The 13,902-nt window shown below is 35.5% G+C and overlaps 2 protein-coding genes across 4 annotated transcripts; one reads left to right on the top strand and one right to left on the bottom strand.

The window, feature by feature from the left end:
- Nucleotides 1-484: 484 nt before the first annotated feature.
- LOC107854677 (mannose/glucose-specific lectin) lies at nt 485-1,853 on the top strand. Of its 2 annotated transcripts, none has more exons than XM_016699703.2 (2): nt 485-756; nt 1,407-1,853. In XM_016699703.2, exons 1-2 carry the CDS (start codon nt 553-555, stop codon nt 1,740-1,742), a joined length of 540 nt encoding a protein of 179 aa, XP_016555189.1. In that variant the 5' UTR covers nt 485-552; the 3' UTR covers nt 1,743-1,853. The 2 variants fall into 2 exon arrangements, with proteins under 2 accessions (XP_016555189.1, XP_016555196.1); XM_016699710.2 differs by having other exon boundaries at nt 486-756; nt 1,416-1,853.
- A 987-nt stretch (nt 1,854-2,840) lies between these two features.
- Nucleotides 2,841-11,662, bottom strand: LOC107874490 (cysteine protease ATG4). 2 transcript variants are annotated; one of them, XM_016721276.2, is made up of 8 exons: nt 10,252-11,662; nt 9,843-9,928; nt 9,655-9,705; nt 8,864-9,243; nt 6,837-6,975; nt 3,581-3,636; nt 3,425-3,495; nt 2,841-3,319 (listed from the first exon to the last, which is right to left on the bottom strand). In XM_016721276.2, the coding sequence occupies exons 1-8, from the start codon at nt 10,742-10,744 to the stop codon at nt 3,099-3,101; spliced, it is 1,497 nt and encodes a 498-aa protein (XP_016576762.1). In that variant the 5' UTR covers nt 10,745-11,662; the 3' UTR covers nt 2,841-3,098. The 2 variants fall into 2 exon arrangements, with proteins under 2 accessions (XP_016576762.1, XP_016576755.1); XM_016721269.2 differs by having other exon boundaries at nt 9,571-9,705; nt 10,252-11,609.
- Nucleotides 11,663-13,902: the final 2,240 nt, after the last annotated feature.

Here is a 13,902-nt window from a genome sequence, read left to right as displayed (position 1 = left end):
TTTTTTCTTTCTTGAAATTGAACGTTAACGTCAGGTGAGATTTACAAGAATGGCCTTGGCGGAGGTTGGCATTAATTTTTTTTGATCTTGACAGAACTTCAAGCTTTGGCTTTTGATCTTGAAGGTCTACACATGGGACAAGTAAGGCGAGGAAGGTAACCTTAAACTTTTGACCTCAATAAAAATTCAAGTTTCGACTTTTAGTCTTGACAGTTTGAACTGTCATGGGACAAGCGGAGGTGAAAGTTCGACTACTCATTTTCAAGGTCATTAGGCATAATTTCTCGATAAGCAACACGTAAAAAGTATCAAAGGGAATAATACAGAAGAAAATATTTCTTCAATGAACAACATTTCACATTTCTTCATAAAAAGGAAAAGAATCAAGTCCAATAATTGAAGTAAATTCCAAATCTCAAATTCATGGTCAAGAAAGGCATAAATGATTACGTTAAAGTTATATATAATAAGGTCCTAGAAGACCTAAAAATTCTCAAAATTATTTTTTCTCCCAATTACTTTTTTTTCTCTTGAGTAAATTAATCTTGAAAAATGGAAAATATAGGATTCAAAATTGAAACTGTGACAAGTACTAAATTGAAAGGAACAACATGGGAAGATGTTGATGTTGGTGATATTGCAATGATTTTTATTTCATATGGAAGAGCAGTAAGCCATCTCCAATTTTTATATGTCAAAGACGGGAAATTTTCTCTATCAGGGAGACATGGTGACCTTATAGAAAATCTGGAAATTGTAAGTTTCATTTTTTGTATTTATTTATATCCATTGTTAAAGCAAAATTATCCTACATTGGTTACACTTCTTTTGAGTCGAGGATCTATCTAAATAACCTCTTTACTCCACAAAGGTAATATTAAGATTTGCGTACATTGGATATGTTGTGTTGTTAAAGCAAAACTATCTAGTATAAAATTAGAAGATTTCGATAAAGACATACATGATCGATTCTGCTTCTGATAGTAATGTACCGGCATGGTCATCGAGGATTCATATAACCAATAACAACTTGCTTGAAATTCTAACATAATTGTTGTTTTCACCAAAAAAAGATACATGATTTTGCTCTTGATACAATAACATGTCTAATTCATTTAAAAATCATATCAACATTCTTGCGTCATCGCCGTATATTCTTCACTGTTTTCCTCTTCTTTGCTACACTTAGTTGAGGGTCTTCGGCAAACAGCCTCTCAACCTCACCGATGTAGTGGCAAGGTCTGCGTAGGCTTTACCCTCCCCAGACCTTATGGGATTTTACTGGGTATGTTGTTGTATCAGCATTCTTGCGTTTAATTCACATGTGGTGACTAAACTTTACCTATTTCATCAGCAAAGTCACTAAAATATTTTCCCCGTCCTTAAAACTCACTAAACTTTTGAAGAATTTGCAGATCAAGCTGGATTATCCATCTGAATATCTAATTGGAGTAAATGGTCGTCATGGAACATTTGGAACAGAGAGAATTTTGAAATCAATCACCTTTGTGACTAACAAAAATTCATATGGACCATTTCCAAAAAATAAACCTACTTATATGGGAAGTGAAGATACAGAATTTAATATAAATGTATTGGATCATGGTTGGCTCAATGGATTTCATGGCACAACTTCTGGTAGTCAACTTGAAAGTTTTGGAGTTAATATCAAACCAATGCCAATTATTATACCTCCAAAAAAGGAGATTGATTATGCAAAAATTGATGTAATTGATGGTTGAATGTACAAATTGTAAAAGTATTATCTAGTTTAATTTCATGCTCAATGTTACATATGTACTAATATACATATAATCAAAAGAAAGAACTTATTTATGAAAGTTTTACTTGTATCAAAGGGCAGCCCGGTGCACTAAAGTTCCCGCAATGCGCAAGGTCCATAAAAGGGTTGAACCACAAGGGTTTATTGTACGCAACCTCACCTTACATTTCTGCAAAGGGTTCAAGAAAGGGTCGAACCACAAGGTTTTATTGTACGCAACCTCACCTTACATTTACACAAGGGGCTATTTCCACAGCTTTAACCCGTTTACCTCCTGATCACATGGATGCAACTTTACCGGTTATTCCAAGGCTCCCTTCAAAGTTTTACTTGAATCAATTGCAAAATATGTTCTTATTCGCGAATTTGTTGTTCTAGCTATGACTAAACTATAGTTGATCCCAATCTTTACCGACATTAAAGTTCTTGATCATAATCGAGAGATAGCCACACTCGGACTGACTGATTCTATGACTTGAACCTATGACCTCGCGTTACATGAAGATAACTTTATCATAGCTCCAAAAATTCCCTCCAAGATATCTACCGCACGGAAGCAAGCAGGTGCAACAGCACATATAGTCACTTTTTTGGACTCCATTTCTAAATTTTTGGCCACTTCAAAATCAACTTCCGACCTACGGAACTAAAGAAATCCAGGCTGAAGTTAAGTGGCCCTCTCAATTAGAAGTTCCGTATTAGAATCCTAAAGTTAGAAAACCTCTCTGTAGAGAGCGATTCACCTCCTCGGATGAATCTACCTGATGCAAATTCAAATTAATCGGGCCAATAGATTTCTAGTACCGAATGCCTAAAGTAAATCATAACATGCATATTGGATTTGTTGATGGCTTTCTCCCCTCCAAAAACAATCTAGTGAATGAATGAAACTAAGTATACTAAGGGTAGTCTAGTGCACAATGCATCCCGCGTTCACGGAAAAAGGCACACGTCCAGGGGTGTGATGTAGACAACTACCCTAGCACACCGACAACGAAGACGTATGAATAACACCCAAAAAGACCAGGGGAAAAAAGGAGCAACACAAAGTGGAAGATTAGGTGAATAACTATTCAATCTTATGCATTTGTAATCTAAGAAAAAAAGAATCAATTGGCAACATGACCTACACCATCCCACTTTTGGATAATTTATAGACAACGTCAAATTGTAAATAAAACAAAAGATGAATCCTACACAAGTATGTCTATCTTACAGCAGTAATTTACCCGAACTGTGTGTGCACCAAACAAGTCGCAACACAGGCCCTACGGAATTATTTACACAACTTCTGATCATGAAAAATGTTGTCACATCACAGAAGTTGCCATTCATCTTCAGGTCTACTAGCATCTGACTCACCAGGGGCTACAGCATCGAAGGAGTCCAGTTCCGGGACCCCAGTATCACTAGTCAACCTGTCATTATATTCTACTGATGTGGTGGAGCTACGAGTTTCAGTTATGGTAAACAATGGAGCACCGTTTGATTGATCTACTAACTTAGACGCCCGTATACAGAAATCATCAAAATCACCTACAGAAAGTATTCAGAAGTTAGCGGTCAAGAATAGACTCGTTAGCCATTGTAAGACAAGCTCAGCAGTTTCTGGAACAATTAGACTCAAATATGCAAACGTACTTTTATCTCTACAATAAAACCCGATAGCCAAGGAGGGATCAATTGAATCCAGCGGAAAATGCCTTACAGTACTGCAATCAAAGTCAAAACGCCATAATGAGATTAGAACTAAAAATGGAAAGATCAAATGAGAAACTAGAACGAGAATTGGCTTACTTGGAGTGATATGATGAAGTATCAACATCTAGCTTATCCACTTTAATGTCAACGACCTGCACACCAGACAGATAATGAGAACAATGCATCCGACAATCCATGAAATTAGATGGCACAATTAAAAACTTCAAACTTTGAAACTTCACTGATAAATTTAAGTGTAAAAGTTCAGATTATCAAATTAATTCAACAACCGGCTCATCAGACAGATAACGAAAGCAGTAGATTCTACATCCCAATAGATAAGCTCGGAACATATCACATGTTAAAATCGCAGGACAAATAAGATCACAAGCACCATAAAGAAAGGTAACAAGTAAAAATAGTAATAAAGCTGACAACCAATTAAGAAAATACTCATTTGTTAGAGAGTGATTCCATATATGTCCACTCACCACAACGGAAAAGTTAACGGGAATGATTATAAATGGAACAATATATTTTTATTTTTCCTTTTGGTTGTGTCAGAAAAGGAATATGTAGGAACATTAGAAAATCACTGAACAATATTAAATTTTCACAACTGAAGTTACATAGAAGGCTTTCCAGGAGGAGGAGTTACCTACCAAAGCTGTGTCACTGGCTAAACAGGACACATGGCACAAGATCACCAAATGCATCGTCATCAGATAGTAATAATAAATGTTGATCATGGTTACTGTGGAGATCTTGAGGCAGAAGAAGACGGACTAATGGAGAAAAACCATGATTTTAAATTTTTAAGGCACTAGGAAGAGGAGAACATGAAAATGTAGTTTGGTGATTGATTTTTATATAACGCCTGTTTTTTATATAACGCCCCTCCCGCAACAGCAATATGGCTAGTATTTTAGATGGGTAGCCTTTGCTAGCTTTGTTGCCCGCAGAAGATTCCATGAAGGTCCTCTAAAGCAGCAAAGATCTGTCAGAATATATTCTACTAAGAGCTTTGCATAGAAGCTTATTTTTTAAGTGGGAATCAAGAAAGCACTAATAAGAGAAAGATATGGTTTCAGCAAACAGGAGGGCTTTGAGGGGGTAGAGTCAAGTTTTTCTCCGGTGAGGAATAGCCTCCAGTCTCTCATTCTCTTTTGGTGCACCCATGACATTCCTAGTTGTATATCTCTTGGCTAGCATCTAGAGGGGTGATTTTGACGGCAGAAAATCTTAGAAAGCATAAGGTTGTTTGTGTCGGCTGGTGTTTCATGTGTAAAGAAACAGGGGAAGAAGTGGATCATCTTCTCATTCATTGTGTCTTTACCATGAGATTATGGTGGGATATGCTTCGGTGGTTCGGAGTTTTGTTGGGTAATGCCAAAAACTGTGAACGATTTAATGTTTTGTTGGAGAAGAGGGATTAGGAGAAGACGTGGGTTGTTTGGACAGACAGAAATAGGAGGGCTTTTGAGGGGGTAGAGTCTAGTTTTTGTCAGGTAAGGAATAGCCTCCGATCTCTCATTTTCTTTTGGTGCACCCATAATATTCCTAGTTGTATAGAAGAATGGGTGGACTTTGTAGAGAATCAGATTTTGTAGATTCTTAGATTTTTGGTTTTTCCATTATATGGCCAACTCAGCCTTGTTTATGAATGAAATACACTACCTCATCAAAAAAAATGGTTTCAGCAAACAGTAAGCTCTTAAACTGAAACGTCAAAACGGCAACAACAAATTTTCATTTGATAGGAGGCTGTTTCTTATAGCAGCATCAGTTAGTATTTTGTGAGTAATTTCCTGCGAGTCCTTAATGCTGTGTCCCAAAATACAGAATCCAGTCAATTTCCATTTCCAAGTTTTTTCTTGATTAGATAAAGCCCACTGTCCAAGGGGCCAATAATGATGGTTTTTCCACTTCCCCCTTTGGTGACTCAAACTCCCAACCACATTTTCCAATTCCCATTTCCCAGTCATTTCAAGCTTCAGTTTTGTTACTGCATACATACGCATTTCATTCCATCAATATTAAAGATCAGCTCTATCGGATTGAAGTGTGTTACCCTAAGCGCCCATATCACCCCATCTCTCCTTTATAAACAAGCTTTAGTATGCAGTTCCAAAAAGAACAAGCTTTTTAGTACACCCAAAAAGCATGATAGACCACAAATCGTTGACTTTCTTGATGGTTAGAATGGATAGGCTGCTGAACTCGGCCAGCATTGAAAGAAGCTGATTTCCATATATAACATCCAAACATGAAACCTTCAATTTTAAGGCTCAAATATATCCTAGATTTTATGTCATGACAATAACAGAAATTCCCATTGGAACGAGTGAAATAGCATAGTTATGCAACCAAAAAGAAAGACAATTACTGGCTGAACTTAATGTAAAAAAGGGTGCCCGGGGCACTAAAGCTCCCGCTATGCGCGAGCAGTGTTTTGGACGGCGGAAGGCGACGAGACAAGAAGGTTCTGCCTCGCCACGCGAAGAAGCTATCGCCTTTTGGAAGTGCCGCGACAATTAATACCAAAAAATTAAAATATTTAATTGCATATATAAATAATCAAAATCTCAATAACAATAACATATTAGCAAATATTTCAAGTCAAAAACTAAAAATAGATAGTAGATACTGATTTTTTACACTTTGTAAAAAAAAAAAAAAAGAAAAAGAAAGAAGTAGAAGAAGAAAAACAGAGGAGAAAACCAGAGGAAGAACTAGCAGAAGAAAAAGAAATCAAGAAAAAATCAGTGGACTATGAGCAACGACTGATCAGTGGAGAAAATAAGAAGTAGAAAAAGAAAACAGAACAGAGAAACGACTTACCAGTCGCAGCCCGCTGGAGCCGCCGAAATCACTCTCAGTCGCAGTCGGCTCTAAGTGGCAGCAGTCAGAGAAAAATGGAAATAAAAGCCCTAAAATTACCTTTTATCCTTAAAATCCCAACTTTAAAAAAATAAAAATAAAAAGGTGTCGCCTTTAGCGTCTCGCCTCGTCACCATGTAGTCATTCTCGCCTTGGCGTCGCCTTTCGCATCGCCACGAAGGCAAATGGCGACATGGCGCTCGCCATTGATAACACTATGCCCCGGGGGGGGGTCATTACGCAACCTCTCCTTACATTTCTGCAAAGGGCTATTTCAACAGCTTGAACCCGTGACCTCCTGGTCACATGGCAACAACTTTACCCGTTACTCAAGGCTCCGTTCATGTGGATTGAAAAATTCGATTTTAAGGCTCAAAGAGTTATCCTAGATTTTATGTAATGACAAAATAAAGAATTTCTCATCGGAACATGTGAAATAGAATAAATATGCAGCCAAAAGAAAGATAATTACTGGCTGAACTTCATGTGGATCAAGATAAAAGGCTTTGTCATCTTGCACACCAACGATGTAGGTTGACGCTCCAGGTCTGCCACCTAGGATCCCAAGGCTTTGAGGAAAACTAAATGTAGCTGCCAGTAAAGGAAGATACCTGACATAGAAAAAGTTAAAGGAAGTTCAGTAAACATAAGGCTCTAGTCTCTTCTTTTGGTAACAAAAAACAATGTAATTACCAAGTAAAGGCTCTCGCTTTTTCAGTACAAATAGTAAATCATCCATCAAACATCAACTCAAACCACAATTCTAATCTTAATCAGATATGGCCTTCTAGCAATGTTATATGTGTCATAACTCAACATGAAGATAAAAGGAAACACCAATTCAACTTATTGGAGTCAACTATATGAATCATCTAAGTTTGAATTTAAAGTTAGTTGGCGTCAACTATATGAATTACTCGTATCCGTTCTACTCTATACAGTGAACAGGATTCATAATAGTTAGATTACTATCGTACTGATGATCATCCTATAGCAGCGCTTCTTGTTTTTTTTTCGATCTTGGAAAGGTATAGTTTAAACAACCGCGATTAGCAGTATCTATTGAATATACAGTTTCTTATGCGGTTGTTAAACTGTTTAATGCAAGAACCTTTCAGATAGATTATAGTGCCAGAGTATCTTGGTGATGCCACTCTTCTTTCATGTTCTCGCAAGAAAGAGAACAATAGAAGAAGTTGCATAGTAGGAAATATTAGTTTGCGACCTTGAGTCACATGCAATATTGCACCGGTCTTCTATCTACTCTTGTAAAGTAATGGTTAGATCAAGCCACTTGACTAGATAATTTTCAAACGGATTTGTGATACATTTATTTAGTCTTGTTTCTGAGAATTACAAAGCATGATCTCCATAAATTCATTTTAATGTCATTAATTTCATTTTTGTTCATTGTCTTGGGGAGGTCTGTCAGAAACAGCATCTCTACCTCACCTTTGAGGTCGTGGTATGGTCTGCGTACACTCTACCGTCCCCAGACCGCACTTCTGGGGGATTACACTGGGTATGCTGCTGTTGTTGTTTATTTTCATTTTTGTTCATTATGTTAGTACTTACTGTTATTGGTGGTATTAATCAATGTAGCGTACCAGGGCTCCTCTTAAAGAAGATGCATGGTTCCCCCAACAAAGCTCTTGTTCCCGAAAAAAGAAGATATCTGATTCCCTCGAGAGAGATATTTTGCTAGAAATACTAAAAACTCGTCCAAGGTTAAGGAGTAGTTTTCAATGGTCAAGACAAAATCTAAATCCTAAATGGTAAGGAACCCTTTATTTGGTAAAAGAATGCAATAATTTATACACTAAATGCTATGAAAGATTTTTTAAAGATCTTTACTAGCAATACAGAGTACCAAATCTAACTTTCTATTCTACGGGTAGAAAAAACTAAAAAGCACGGTAACATAATCGAGTTCCACATTGTATAAAAAGCAGAATTGTGGAATTCAAACTTTTAACATCAGGATGTCCAACAACTTAGCCAAGTTTGTGTAGCATTGCTAACTCATTTCCATAAGTCCATGTAGCGTTGGTTAAATACAATGCAAGACACGGAACAGGATGTTATTGAAATTATTTGTCAGAATATCCACTTTTCCTTATAAGACCTGGAAATAGTTTCTACAGCCACAAGGTATCAGAATATCAGATAGCTATGCAACAGTTTTGATCAAATGAAACAGATGCTGATTTGACAGTGGGTAGCAATTCTAATTTCCCTGCATACAACTTCATTATGATAGAGCAAAAAAGACCATGAAATAGTAGTTGTAGCATTCAAGTTGCTATAGATCCCCAAGCAAGCACCACGTGGTTTACACCGCAACCAAACAATTCAATCATAATCTTGTTTTACTTGCCAAGTTCTTGATTCATTTATGACCGTAATTCAGAAAGATTTACTACAACATAAATAGGCAAGAGTATTGAATCATAATAACACCCAGTGTAGATCAATAAAATAAGATAAATGAACGTAAACCTTGAATTGATTTTGTCAAGTCCAAGAACCAAAGGAACTAAGAAAAGAATAGGTGTCCAGTCAACTTCGCCTTTTGAAAAGCTGGAGCAATGCTTGACAATGTCTTCAATGCAGAGCACCGGCGCTCCACCTCTTTCTCCATCTTCATCCCCAGATACAACATAGATAGCCATCGTTGTAGACATGTCTGCATTTCCCGTTTCTTCTCTTTTGCTGCGTGCTAATGTTTCCCAGGTGCGGCACATTGCATATGGACCCACCCATGATCCAGGAGAAAGACCATAAGTCTTGCCGGCATGCAGGAGATTATGGATAGAGTAAGCTGAATCCTCAGAATCACCGAAAAGGTGCAATATCTCCACATACTTTTGATCAAGCGGCTGCCAATAAGATAAAATGCTCAATTTTCGTGCAAACACACTATGGGGTCGTTTGGTATGAGGTATAAGGGAGAAATAGTCCCGAGATAAAATGCAGAATTATTTTATGTTGTGTTTGGTCGGGGGTATTAGTTAGTCCTGGAATTATTTATCCCATCATTTATTTAACCATAGTGATGGGATAAGTTATCCCATATACATGGTGGGATAACTAATCCCGGGATTAATTATCCCGGGATAATTCTTTCCCAACCAAACGACCCCTATATGCATAAGATGACAACCTGATATTTTATTTTTTTTGGATAAGAGAAATGAGATGAGAACCTGATTGTGCATTATCGTGGTTCTAAATTGGAAATTGAGCATTTTAACAACTGAAAATACTGCAGTGTTTTGACTTTCGAGTACCTTGTCCAGAGATTTTCTCCACTGTCTTCCTAATCGATGAAGAAGTAGAGCCTATATATACAAAGGTATCATCAACATCACTATACCAGACACAGTAAGCAAATTACGAAATGCCAAAAAAGCAAGAATATCAAGATTTTAGCTAACATATAGCAAGAAAGAAAAGGAGTTCTGCTGCTGTGGAAAACCTGAGCAACAAGCATCTGACTGCTCCTAAGCATGCAACCCCAATTAACATCACTGGTATACTTAGTATCTCCAATAGGAGCGAAGCCTGTAATTGCATTCAATCAAATAACCAAATTCACATCTTCCACTCATCAAAATCAAAAGTATAATCACATCAAACTAACAAAAGAAAAAAGGGGGCAGACCGGTGTACTAAAGCTCCCTCTATGCGCGCGGTCTGGAAAGGGCCGGACCATAAGGGTCTGTTGTGCGCGCAGCCTTACCCTGTATTTCTACAAGAGGCTGCTTCCACGGCTTGAACCAGTGACCTCCCGGACACATGGCAGCAGCCTTACTAGTACGCCAACGGTTCCCTTCTAATCACATCAAACTAATCAGGGCAAGAAAAAGACTTAGAGCTTTAAGCACCTTTACGATATGTAATGAGAATCCTAGACGACAAATCATCAACAAAGGCAGAAAAACCATCACTTTGAGTTGGTTCTACAGATGGATCATCATCATGAACAACTTTATAGCAAACACCTAAAAGCCAAATATCACTCTTGGACCCATTAGGAATCCCAGTTTTATCCATCCCAAAAATCCTCCTCATTGAACCACTATTCATCATTCTCTTCACAGCACTAGTCCAACCAACACCAAGACCAATACCATTATACTTCTTTGCACAAATTTCCCCTTTTTTCAAACACCCTTTTGGCTCACTATCAAATATTGAAAATGGAGAAACCAATAAACCAGACCAAACAGAAGATTTATTATTAACCTTACTGCTGCTACTACTGCTTGGTCCTGGTCCTGGTCCTGGCCCTGGCTCTGTAGAAACAGAAGAACCAAGACTTTTTCTAGGGGAATCTGAATCAGATGAGCTTATACTAAACTGATTTTTCTTAGGCATCAAAGATAATAACTTCAATCAGGACACATGGTACAAAAAAGAACTCTAAAGCTAGCAACTTTCTGTCAAAACACTATCTGGGGTAGTGAGATTTAGAGAAAAATTGTGTCTTTGTGGGATTTTGGAATTTTAAAACAATTTTTAGCTAATTTTTTCAAGATTTTGATCTGGTGTTGTGGGAATTTGAACTAAAAATTGTGACTTTATGGGAATTTGGGATTTTTTAAACAATTTTTAGCTAATTTTTTCAAGATTTTGATCTGGGGTTGTGGGAATTGAAGTAAAGATTGTAACTTTATGGGACTTTGGGACTTTTCACATCAATTTTTGGCTAAATTTTTCATGATTTTGATTTGGGGTTGTGGGAATTGAAGTAAAAATGAGACTTTGTGGGATTTTGGGACTTTTACATGGTATAAACTATACAGTACATAGAACTAGCAATTTTTGGTTGATTTTTTCAAGATTTTGATTTGGGGTTGTGAGAATTTAAGTATAGATTGTGATTTTATGGGAAGTTGGGACTTTTACATCAATTTTTGGCTAATTTTCCCAAGATTTTGATTTGGGGTTGTGGGAATTGAAGTATAGATTGTAACTTTATGGATTTGGGGATTTCTAACAAGGTATAAACTATATAGAAGTGGCAAACTTTGGGCTAATTTTTTCAAGATTTTGATTTGGGGTTGTGAGAATTTGAAGTAAAGATTGTGACTTTGTGGGATTTGGGAAATTATTTTGGGATTTTGGTAACTAATGATTGGGAAATAGAAGGGAAGTTTGGCTTGTGGTGAGGTCAAAATATTGGAGAAAGTGGCGTTTACGGAATTGAGTTGGATGATGAGGCAAGAAGAGAATTAAGGAGAAAGGAGAGTTTATATATTTTTGCCTATTTTATAATAATCTTTTAGAAAATAACAAATGTGGTTGTTTTGGTAGGTTCGAGCTAGTTATTTAGGTGCCGTTTGGAAAACTCGTTTTTGAGGAATTAATTATTTTGAGTTTAGTCATCTCATTTTGAAGAAGTGATAAAAATAATATTATAATTTTAAAATGAGTTATTTCATGCATTTTGACCTTATTAAACATGAAATAAGTTCATCCTAAAATTAATCTAAGATTAGTTATCTTTTATCCCTCTTACCAAATGATCTCCTAGTTCATCTCCAATCATACTTTATATTTTTATCTCCAAATATAAAAAATGTATATTTGGAGATATCAACTCCAACACACAACTCTATTTTACAATCCAACAAAAAAATTCCACTCTCTCTTTAATACTATATTATTATTTTATAATTATAAATATATAAAAATAATAAAGATATACAACAACAACAAAAATAATAAAGATATACATTAGAAAATAATTAAGAATATTAGAGACTTAGTGTCTGTTTGGATGGTGGTTTCCCATGGTATGGTATGGTTACCATGTGAATCATATTTGTTTTTATTATTTGCTAAAAGGGATGGTATGGTATGGTATTTTTTCATGGTTTGATAACCATGGAATCCCCCAATTTCCTAAACCACCAATTTGGTGGTATTCCATGGTTTTAATTTTTTTTCAACTATGCCCTTATATAATTTTATTTAATCCTATTTTACCCTTTACTTGATATTACTTATTCTTACGCTTTTCTGCTCTCAATCTCTCTCTGCACTTTGTTGTGCTGTTCTTCAACTGTTTTCTATCCATTTGCATACAATTTTGAATACTTAACAAAGAATTGAACTATGACAGCAACGATGAATTTAGTAACATCTGCATATAAATTTAAAATTTATAATAATCAAGGGTATTTTAGTAACATTACCCGTTACAATACAGTGTCATACCATCAAACCAAACAAAAGAACTATTATTAAACAGCAGTGAACGATACAGTCTATCCAAACATTGTATTGTACTACACTATACAGTACCATACCATACCATATTGTACCATATATTATGAAACCATGGCAAACCACCATCCAAACAGAGTGTTAATTTAATAGCATATATAAGTTATTATATGTTAAATTAAAAATACTATATGATAATAAATAACAATATAATAATAAAAAAGTAAAATAGAGAGGAGAATAGTGCATCTCCAAATTTGAAGAAACATTATTCATTAGGGCTGACATAAAATATCGAAAATCGAATTACTGAACTAAATCAAAAAATTTTGGTAATTAGTATTTGATACAGTATTTAAAAATAAATTTTAACATAGCGGTATTTGAGATCAAATTTGATACAAAATATGAATATCACTTGATACCCAACAATTAAGTTTTGTAGCTTAGGTAAGTATTTAGGCACATTTGAGATTTTTTAAACACTCTTAGCTAATTTTTTCAAGATTTTGACCTGGCTGTGGGAATTGAAGTAAAGATTGTAACTTTATCGGATTTTGGGTCTTATTCCATGGTACAAGCTAGATAGAACAAGCTAGATAGAACTAACATTTTTGGCTAAGTTTATCAAGATTTTGATTTGGGGTTTGGGGCTATGAGAATTTAAGTAAAGATTGTGATTTTATGAGATTTTGGGATTTTTACATTAATTTTTGGGGAAAGAACAAAAATAATACCTAAAACTAAAATAATTCTACAAAACTAGCACCTAAATTCTTAACCCCGGTAAATAGCCACTCGGCAAAACTAATTCTAATCGAATGGCCATTTGGCGTGTGTGAGGAGTGACATCTGTGAGTGGACATCATTAGTCAAAGGTATTTCCTTATTGGTTTTTGGCCAAATATTAAAATAAGAAAGAACAACCTTTTAGGTTACTAATTCTCAAAATCTCAAACACATAGCAATTGCTTATTTCCCTTCTTTTTTAAGGTACAAAATAATTTATCAATATTATTTTCTTTTTGCAAAATCAGTTGGTCCATGATTTCAATGCAACAACATAACTTCTGGGTTTTCTCCATCGAAGTAGAAATACGACAAACAATTTATTTTGCATTCACCAAGATTATTAAAATAATATACTAATTGTTTTGTTTAGTTTTACTTATTTATACAATAAAATACAATATCATATACTTTTAATAGAATACAATTGTTAAAGATATATATTTATATATAATAATGATACAACTTCTATACATATGCATATTCTTTATAATAATTATAGCATTTTTATATAC

This window comes from Capsicum annuum, chromosome 1, assembly GCF_002878395.1.
Source record: "Capsicum annuum cultivar UCD-10X-F1 chromosome 1, UCD10Xv1.1, whole genome shotgun sequence".
NCBI classification, from domain to species: Eukaryota; Viridiplantae; Streptophyta; class Magnoliopsida; order Solanales; family Solanaceae; genus Capsicum; species Capsicum annuum.
The sequence above is the reverse complement of the archived record's forward strand: the minus strand, read 5'-3'. Positions and strand labels throughout refer to the sequence as shown.

Excerpts from the sequence above, each read along its gene's own strand:
- LOC107854677 (XM_016699703.2), top strand. The coding sequence starts at position 553 with ATGGAAAATATAGGATTCAAAATTGAAACTGTGACAAGTACTAAATTG. Across the intron at positions 757-1,406 it reads TTATAGAAAATCTGGAAATT|AATTTGCAGATCAAGCTGGA; the intron begins GTAAGTTTCATT and ends AAACTTTTGAAG.
- LOC107874490 (XM_016721269.2), bottom strand. The coding sequence starts at position 10,744 with ATGCCTAAGAAAAATCAGTTTAGTATAAGCTCATCTGATTCAGATTCC. Across the intron at positions 9,706-9,842 it reads GTCAGATGCTTGTTGCTCAG|GCTCTACTTCTTCATCGATT; the intron begins GTTTTCCACAGC and ends TTGTATATATAG. Across the intron at positions 6,976-8,863 it reads CTTGACAAAATCAATTCAAG|GTATCTTCCTTTACTGGCAG; the intron begins GTTTACGTTCAT and ends TTTCTATGTCAG.